The sequence below is a fragment of the Hordeum vulgare genome, chromosome 7H (genome assembly GCF_904849725.1).
Source record: "Hordeum vulgare subsp. vulgare chromosome 7H, MorexV3_pseudomolecules_assembly, whole genome shotgun sequence".
Lineage (NCBI taxonomy): Eukaryota > Viridiplantae > Streptophyta > Magnoliopsida > Poales > Poaceae > Hordeum > Hordeum vulgare.
In genome coordinates, this window is record NC_058524.1 from 534,732,019 (window position 1) to 534,741,440 (window position 9,422).

A 9,422-nucleotide genomic window follows, 5' to 3' on the forward strand; every position below is an offset into this window, starting at 1 on the left:
GAGACCACGACTCTTGCCCGGAGCTTTACACCACAATGATTGAGTTTGGAGGCACCACCAAGCTTCTAGGACGCTAAAGCACATAAGAAGAACAAGCTCTAGTGTACCAAGCACCCAAGAGTAATAAGCTTATCAAACTTCACTTCCACGTATCACCCTGGAAAAACCAAACCGATGCAACTAATGCAATGACAAGAACACATGAAGTGATCAAGTCCCCCACACTCAAATCCCTCCACAACAACAAAATACATTGAGTAATATGAGAATAAGAACAAGGAGCTCACAAAGAACTCCAAGATCAAGATCCAAGGGGTTCCCCTCACATAGAGGAGAAAGTGATTGGTGGAAATGTCGATCTAGATCTCCTCTCTCTTTTCCCTCAAGAACTAGCAATAATCATTGGAGGGATTGTGCGTTATCAAGCTCGAATAAGGTCAACAATGGTGGGGAATACAAGCTCAAATGATGAGGAACCATTGGGGAAAAAGACCCACTTAAATAGGTTCTCCCAAATCCAACCATTATGTGCATTGGTCGTGCAAAAGCGGTACTACCGCTTGGCGGAGCGATACTTCTGCTAGAGAGGTACTACCGCTCGGACCAAAGCGGTACTTCCGCTTAAAAAGAGCAACGACACTTGAGAAGCCATAGAGGAGAAATAAGTGGAAGAGGGGCCTGCAGGGGAGGGCGGCAGTACCGTCGGAGCGGTACTACCGCTTTGCCCCCGGTGGTACTTCCGCTTAAAATAGGCAACGACGCCCAAGATCCGAAACAGGGAAAATAAGAGGAAGAGAGGTCGGCAAGGGAGGGCGGCAGTACCACCTGGGCGGTACTACAGGGCGATACTACCTCTCTTCCCCCAGCGGTATTTCCTCTTAAGAGAGAAGACATATCCTAGTTCTAAAACTGACATAACTTTCTCATACGAGCTCCGAATTGAGCAAACTCAAGCTTGTTGGATAGCACACAACAAGTACTATCCAAACAGAGGTTATATTAAGAACATGAAGTTATGAAAATGCCAATGATATAGAGATCTGAAACCTCTATGAATGAAGAACTGTCAAAAACTCCAACATCGAAAACACCATAGAAGATGCACATGAACTCCATTTTTTATGAACTCGAGCTTGTCATGAAGATGACCATAATCTCAAGAACCCACATAGAGAAAAACCAACCAAGAACCAAGAAAGATGATGATGTGCAGAATGCAATGGTTTGAGCTCTCAATGAATGATACAATCAAGCTACTCACTTGAGAGCCCCCCTTGATAGTACGTCAATCTATCCTATAACCCGGTCTACCAACTAACACACTAAAACTAGTAAAATAGAAAACCTATCAAAGACAAACCTATACCTTGCGCATATTCCACTTGAGCTAGAAGATGACGATGTTGTCCTCCTCAATATGGACCACTTTGTTGATCGTGTCGGCTCGATGAAGACTAGTAGATTGCTCCCCCATAATCCTTGAAACCAACAAATGGACTACAAGAAGTGCATATGGAAAAATCCTTCGAATATAACTCAAGGAACCCATTAGTCGATAGGGATTGTCATCAATTACCAAAACCACATATGGAGAAATATGTTCTAACAGTTTCAGAAAAGGTAACTAGGTGCATTGCCCACTCAATGGGTATGACATGTGAAAACAAGAATGTGGAAAAAATGTTGTCCAACAATGTAGTTGCCCCTTTTTGGAAACCTCTAACCATAGAACAAAATATTCTACGACATATTATATATATAAAAAATAAAAATACAAGTCTGGGAGGCCAAAATTAGCCGGTTCCTGTTCTAGGAAAGAAAAACATTATATTATAGATTATTATCTATCCAACTTGAAACTATATGTGTGTTTCTCTTTGATCTTGAATCTTAGTAGCTTAATATCTTGTGTGAGAAAATATCTCCAAGCTTGCACTGTTTGTGTATGTCCCCTAAAGACTCTATTATTTCCTCAAATCCATATATTCCAACAACTCAAGATGACGATTTCTGTTGCATATTGTGTTGGTAGTTTTTGGCTGGCCAATGTAGTATCTTCATAAACGGAGGTACCTCGTTGTCTGTTTGTGAGTAATGAGTTCCAATAGTCTTGAGCAAAATTGCAGTCCCAAAGAAGATGCATGGTTGTCTCTTCTGCCCTTTGGTTACAATTAGGACAATGTGGATTATCAAGCTGCATTCCTTTTCTTAGGAGGAGTGATCTTGTATTGATTCTACGTTGTGCAACGAGCCAAAATAATATTTTGTGTCGTAGTGTGCTAGAACTGTCCAAAATCATTTTGAAGATAGGGTGTTCCTCCTTCTTTTGTAAAAGTTGGTGGTAAATGTGCATGGAGGAAAACTTGTTTATCATACAATGTGGATCCATTTGTCGAGTTGGTCTGGCTGCAATTCTGAGATTACGTTGTCTAGTTGTATGAATTGATCATATCCTTCATTAAGTAATGGGAGATGAAATTGTGTTGTACAGTCTTGGCTAGTACAGAACTTTTGAATCGATTTCTTGACATCTTGAGCAAAAGAATGTAACTCAGGGAATTTTTGCAGTAATCTTTATTCATTTGTCCATTTTTCTTTCCAAAAAAATAATTATTTCTCATGATCCAACAGTGTAGTTGCATAAGGTCTTGAACTATTGTATGAGCTTGACATGAGCTTTCCACCAAAAAGATCCCACTGGGTTTTCCATGGGAGTAGTGGAATGATAGTATTTTCCCCAAATTATATTGATCCAGGGGATGTCTGACTTGTTCAAGAATTTATATAGATTTTTCATGATTACGGCTTTGTTATGCAGAGCAATGTCCAGAATCCCCAATCCTCCTTGCTTCTTTGGTTTACATACTTTTGACCATGCAATCAAAGCAGTTCCTTTGTCTTCCATTCCAAATTTCCTCCATAAGAAGTTTCTCAAATATTTGTTGACTTGTTCAATTACCCCAACGGTAGTGCCAAAGTGCTGATATAAAAAATTTGGAGAGCGGCAAATACATACTGGATCAAAAGAATTCTACCATCACATGAGAGCATGGTTGAACAGCTAGAGAGTATTCTTTCAATTTTTTGCATCACTCGACTAAAATCTTCAATTTTTGGCTTATTAGTTCCCACTGGAAGTCCCAGATATGTGAAAGGAATTTTTCCTTGTTTGCATCCTAGAATGTTTAATAATACTTTGACTTGCTGATCAGCCACATTGATTGGGACAAAGAATGACTTATCAAAGTTGATTTTTAGCCGAGTCAAATCTGAATAAAACCTAAGCAGGCTTTTGATGTGAGAAAGTTGAACTGAATCTGCAGGCAGTAATAGGATAGTATCATCTGCATGCTGAATTATTGGAAAAATCTGGGCATGCCTTACTTTTGATTAGAGGTTGGATGAGATTTTGTTGCATAGCTTCGTTCCGAATAGATTGCAATAGATCAGCTACCAGAACAAAGAGCAAAGGAGAGAGAGGATCTCCCTGTTTAACACGTCTCTTACGATTAAATATTTTCCCTGGCACTCCATTAAGTAGAACAGATGAGGTGCCAAATGTGAAAATCATGTTTGTCTAATTAATCCATCAATCCCCAAATCATCTTGCCTTCAGTATGGTTATGATTGTCTTGTGCTCAATAAGATCAAATGCCTTTTCAGAATCTAGCTTTACTATGACTATTGGTTTCTTGGAGTGTTGATATTGATGTAGGTATTCAAAAGCCCGGCCTAAGGAGTGTTCACTTGTTCTATTTTTAATGAAACCATACTGATTTTTGTGAATCAGTTTGAAGATCACCTTCTGTAGTCTGTTTGCAAGCAACTTGGTAATGATTTTGATGGTGCAATTGAGTAGTGATATTGGTCTGAAATCATTGCCTGTCACTGAGTTATCTTTTTTGGGATGAGAGTAACAAAGGAGGCATTAATGCTTTGTAAGGGGATGTTTTCCTCATAGATGTCACAGATCAGTTTGTAGTAGTCTTCAGCAATTTTATCCCAACAATGTTTGAAGAAGTCATCATTGAAACCATCTGGTCCAGCGGATTTATCCGAAGGCAAGTTTTTTACCACCTCATCTATTTCTTGCTTGGTGAAAGGGACCTCTAACTCTTCTAGTCCTTCCACTATTTAATGAGATCTATCACATGAGGTGGATCTAAGGCGTTGCTTGTTTGTCCCAATCTCTCTTTGAAAGCTTTCCATAGTATAGCTGCTTTTGGGTATGATATGTGTGCCCATTTCCCTCATCATCTTTCAACATTTGGATATGGTTATGCCTGTATTTAATTTTTGCTTTTTCCTAAAAGAACTTTGAATTTTCATCTCCAAACTTTACCCAAATATTGTAGCCCTCTGCTTCCAATAAATTCTGTGGAAGGTTAACACTCAGTTCGAGACCCCGCAAAAAAACTCAGTTCGAGTAGATTTTGCTTTAAAAAATTTCTGCAATTACTTTCCATGTCACTTAGAGTTCTCTATTCTTCAAATATATCCCACATCTGAAAAGCTTCATTAGTGTAGGCGATCAAATGTCGAGATATGTAAACAATGAGTTATCGATATGTATGTATCAGAAGTTACTCCAAAGGTTACCCGGTGTAGTTCACCCCATACCTAAGATTCAAACGACAAAGAGAACACAAACGAAAAAATAAGTGCAAAATAACATGTGTAATTTTTTCTTGTATCGGCATGAAAATAAATTGTATAATTGATGGTATTAACATGCCTACATAAAAAAGTAGGTGCTGCATATGGGATGTAATCAAGATGATAATGTGCATGGGCTTATGAGTGTTACAAGAATGTACCAGCAAGATATGAATGTGCGGCAAGCAACAATTCGACAAACCCCGAGAACTCATTCAAGGGTAGTTATCATCATTTATATGTCTAGTTACCATGTTGTGTGCAAGATTCTTAGTGGCCTTCCTGTGTATAAACTATCATGTTCACAAATATACTAGTTACCAATACTTGTGTTTATAGATTACCAAATTCATTCTAGTTCACAATAAATATTACTTACATGTATTTTTATTTGGGAATTATTAGACTTACGTGTATAAACTACCATGTCCATTATATTTATTAGTTACCAATCTTTCTGTTTATGAATTATGAGGCATCATATATGTATAAACTACCATGTTCATAAATATATATGGTACGAGTCCTTCGGATTAGAAATTATCCGACTTCCTGTACATAAACTACCATGTCAACAATATATATGTTACCAGATTGGAAATCATGAGAGCTGCATCGATGCCAAAAGTGTTGATTGTATATTTCCATGTCACAATGCAGGGGCTGCATCGATGAGCTTAGCCGGTAGTTTGTCAAATACAGGCCCAAGTGTTGGTATGGGCACAACGAGACTAGAAGAGCGAACAATGAATGAACTGAAAACTTCAAAATCGGGTAGGATCAATGATGATCATGGAGACAACATGGAAGCACACACCACACCATAGGCACCTTCCTCAGGAATTAAATTTCACAATTTTAAAAGCCCTCGTGAGCACTACAGGATCTACGCACGCATGCATGTATGGTTTTGGGATATATTGGACTACAAGAGAAGGAATGTTGATGGTCAAGCATTGTGCTTCTCGTATGTGCTAAATGTGGTATCCTTCACATGCAGAGGAGATCATGCAAGACTTGAAAAACCCAACCAACATAATGAAGAAGAGAAAAAAAAAACAATACTATGAGAATAAATTGCAAAATACATGTTGTCGAATAGGGCAAACTCTTTCACCAATTTTACATGGAACTATTTTTTTATTTGAAAAGGAGGTTAAAACCCCAGCCTCTGCATTATTGTGATGACATAACCATTTTTATTAAATATTACGCAGAGTGCAGAATAAAGTAAGCCATCACCGCATCATTAAAAGATATAAAAAAATACAACCAAGTCAACTTCTTCCGTAGCAGCGCTTTCAAAAAGAAAAAACGTCTTCGCTTTATCCTAGTTATATGTATTGTGGTAGACGGGCTGGACAAGGATATTCATCCTGGTTGTCAAGACCAAACAATGAAGATCAGCACGACAGCAAGTAGCATTCAACAAGATAATGACGTAAAGTAATTTTATATGGAGGCTGAAGCTTCTTGTTCCTGAACAAGTTTATGCGGGAGCATCCAACATAGTATAACACCCACCGACCCACGCAGCAACATGGCAAATGGCGTAATTGCCTCTTATACCTCTTCATATCCTCAGTAATTTATTTACTCCAGTCGTGTGAGCAATTTGGGCAGAAGTATACTACGTAATTAATCATATATATCTGCGTGTCTATAGCAGAAGTGAATCATTATTTTGGAAAATTCATGCATGCTCGATTGAATGGTGGATGAGTGGAGGCTTCAGCTCCGTTGTAGTGTCGCCGCGGCAGCGGTCTTCTCCCATACGGCGTAGTCCTTGCCGTGCGCCGACGTTGCGAACCCAGCCGGGATCACCGCCCCGACGTCGTATCTGGTCCCGATTTTCACCACCACCTTGCCGTCGATCTCCGCGACGTAGGCGTCTCCTTCGTGCATGAGGATCTTGAGCGCACTCGTCGCCGTGATGCCGTTTCGCTTCCTGATCGCCACCAGCGCCGCGATCTCATCCTTGAACCCCCAGTTAAAGAAATGGTCGTAGAACTGCAAACCGACAAGACAAGAGATTTTTAGTTTCCTGAATGATTGGAGTCATGACTGACTGAGACCGAGGCTGAGCTCCAGAGTTGGTTTGCTTACGATGCATGGGGTGCCTGGGTGGGTGAGGATGTATGCGTAGCCTTGCATGACCTTGTCGGAGGGGAATGGCCACATGGCCTGCGTGGAGCCCGTGTCGTGGTTGTCGACGAAGGTGACGGCCTTGGCTGGCCACCACCCCATCACGCCGGGGGCCTTCCCCTGCGGGTCAATCAGCCGCCACAGCTCGCCCTCCACGGCGGCGTTCAATATCCCCTTGGTCGTGAAGTCGAACACCATGCCAGCCGATGCCGCGCCGCCGACCTTGTCCACCCAGTTCACCAGATTCTGCCGGTGCGCGTCCTGATCGTAGTTGGGCTTACCGTCGCCGCCGGTGGCCATGTTATCCCACACCTCGGCCACGGCGAGACTCGGGGACGTGCCGTCGATGTACACCTTGGCCATCTCCGGCGAGTAGCCCCTGGCGAAGTCGAGGCGCCACGCGTCGAAGCCGAGGTCGCTCTTGAGCCAGAGGAGCCACTCCTTGAGCTCGCGCTGGACGCGGTCGTTGAGGTGGTCGATGTCAGGCGCGGCGGCGAAGTCGGCACCGGTGTCAAGGTTGGCGGTGCCGTCGGCGTATTTGGTGTCGTCGCGGCAGATCATGTGGGGGCCCCAGTCGAGGCGGCCGTCGGAGGTGCCACCCTCAAAGATGCAGTAGATGCCGCGGTTGTCCTTGTAGTCCGCGCAACGGTGGTTGATGACGATGTCGGCTATCGCCTGCACGCCCTTGCCGTGGAGCGCGCCGATGAGCGACTTGAGCTCCGCCGCGTTGCCGTACTTGGACGCGTCGATGTCGTAGAGCCGACCAGGCATGTAACCTGCACCCAAGTCCATCGTTTTAGTTTGTACAGTATACTGTATACTTGTTTGATCGTATTTGCACGTTTTGTTCTTCATCCCAGCCCGTACAGTTCCATCGAAAAATAGAGTAGGAAAATGCTTCTGGGTAGCTGTCCAAGCATCGTGCTCAACGAATTAATTAATGAGTTTGCAACCGCAATCGAACATAGCACGTTTTTGGTTGCATCTAGATGTTCAGTTGAGACACGAATGATTTAGTGTGAAGAGGGACCTTCGTTGGAGACGGAGTGCGACGGCGGCGGCAGCCAGACGTGCGTGACCCCGGCGGCGGCGATGTCGTCGACCTTGCCCATCATCATGTTGTACCACCCGCCGCTCTGCTTCCACGACTCCCAGTTGAACCCCTGCAACATCAATTCCAGCTCCCACAGTTAATTAAGCTCCTGAGATCACAGAAACAAGCTGAGCCAACCCGGACAAATCAAAAACCACGAGCATGTGTACCTGAAAGAGGACTTGATGGCCGGACGCCAACCCGGCGAGAAGAAGCAGCAGCAGAGAGAAGCAGCACAGGTTGCCGTTCTTCCCCATCGCGCGCGCTACTGTCGATCTCACACTGTTCGCTGCACTCTTGTTCTGTGGATGAATGATTCACAAGACTGGTGATTGATGGTTACAAGAGTTCTACGTGCTTGGTATTTATAGGAAGTCGATGCCACAGCGGTATTTAACACGAGCTACGTCCCCGTGGAGTGTTGCTTGGAGGCACTGCATGGATACCAGACTCTGTTACGAGAAAAGGTGCAACAGATGATGGTCAAGTCAATCCGGGCCGGCACAAATTCCATGGGAAAAGATAGCACTATCCAAGCTGGGATCACCCAGCGTTGCCCTTTACTTTTTTGAGTAACTGATTTTCCAATTGAACATAGTGCAAGATTTTGCAAGATTTTGCAAGATTTTTCATGTTTCCGTGGTAACGAACTCGATGCAAAATGTATCTGTACACCTGTCACTTGCACGCAGATATTTCAATGCAGACCATATAAACTGTTCTTAATGTGGTGCAGTAACAGAAATATTACGCAGGATATACCTTTTGGGTTCACAAACCAACCGCGGAACAGCTAAGGATATCTCCAACGCCGTCCCTCAAACCTCCCGTAAGGGTTTGAACCGTGCTGTCCGGACCACGGAATTTATCCAACGCGATCATGTATCGATCCGTCAAACGGTCCGAACATGATTTTTTTGACAAATTGAAGATAAACGTGGGGAGGTTTGCAAAAGTCTCGACCCCTACTTTATCCGCTTCTAACCACCCTGGTCCATCAAAACCCCCTCTTCCCTCCTGCACGAAACGTTCAGCACCGCTCCAGAGCGTTAGTGCCTGCAATCATGCCCGGTCGGAACGGATGCGACCACTCACTAGCGCATCGGCCGAGAGAGCGTCGCCCGCTCCACTTCCCGGTGCAGGCAACTGTTGTGCATTCAAACGCCAAGCCGTCCGTCTGCCGTCCACATTGATGGCATGGGTTTGCCGAGGTGTCTCCTCTGACGCCACACGTTCTTACGTCTGCTGCCCGCCATTGCTATATAAATCGTTGCCCGGGCCATAGCCTCTCACCAGCCTTCGATCCCTCTCCGCATTGAGCCTTTTGGCGGACCGGTAGGCAGCCAGAGGACGTCGGCGACCCAACGGAGGACGCGTCCGACGACGAGCCGACGCTACCCTTCTCTTCTTTCTCCGCCGCGCCACCCTCCTCCTCCGTCGTGACTCCCTCGTCGGTGCATTGTACCATGACCATTGGTGAGGTTCGTGCCCATTACAAGGACATGGTGCGTGAGGAGCGGTCGCGGGA

The 9,422-nt window shown here is 44.1% G+C and overlaps 1 protein-coding gene across 1 annotated transcript; it reads right to left on the reverse strand.

The window, feature by feature from the left end:
• Window positions 1–6,122: 6,122 nt before the first annotated feature.
• LOC123413339 (alpha-amylase type A isozyme-like) lies at window positions 6,123–8,207 on the reverse strand. Its single transcript, XM_045106281.1, has 4 exons — window positions 8,065–8,207; window positions 7,832–7,964; window positions 6,763–7,577; window positions 6,123–6,666 (listed from the first exon to the last, which is right to left on the reverse strand). Exons 1-4 carry the CDS (start codon window positions 8,149–8,151, stop codon window positions 6,388–6,390), a joined length of 1,314 nt encoding a protein of 437 aa, XP_044962216.1. The 5' UTR covers window positions 8,152–8,207; the 3' UTR covers window positions 6,123–6,387.
• Between the last annotated feature and the right edge of the window lie 1,215 nt (window positions 8,208–9,422).

Coding starts and splice junctions, on each gene's coding strand:
- LOC123413339 (XM_045106281.1), bottom strand. CDS start 8,151: ATGGGGAAGAACGGCAACCTGTGCTGCTTCTCTCTGCTGCTGCTTCTT. Junction 7,965..8,064: donor GCCATCAAGTCCTCTTTCAG/GTACACATGCTC, acceptor TTGATGTTGCAG/GGGTTCAACTGGGAGTCGTG. Junction 6,667..6,762: donor ACCCAGGCACCCCATGCATC/GTAAGCAAACCA, acceptor GTCGGTTTGCAG/TTCTACGACCATTTCTTTAA.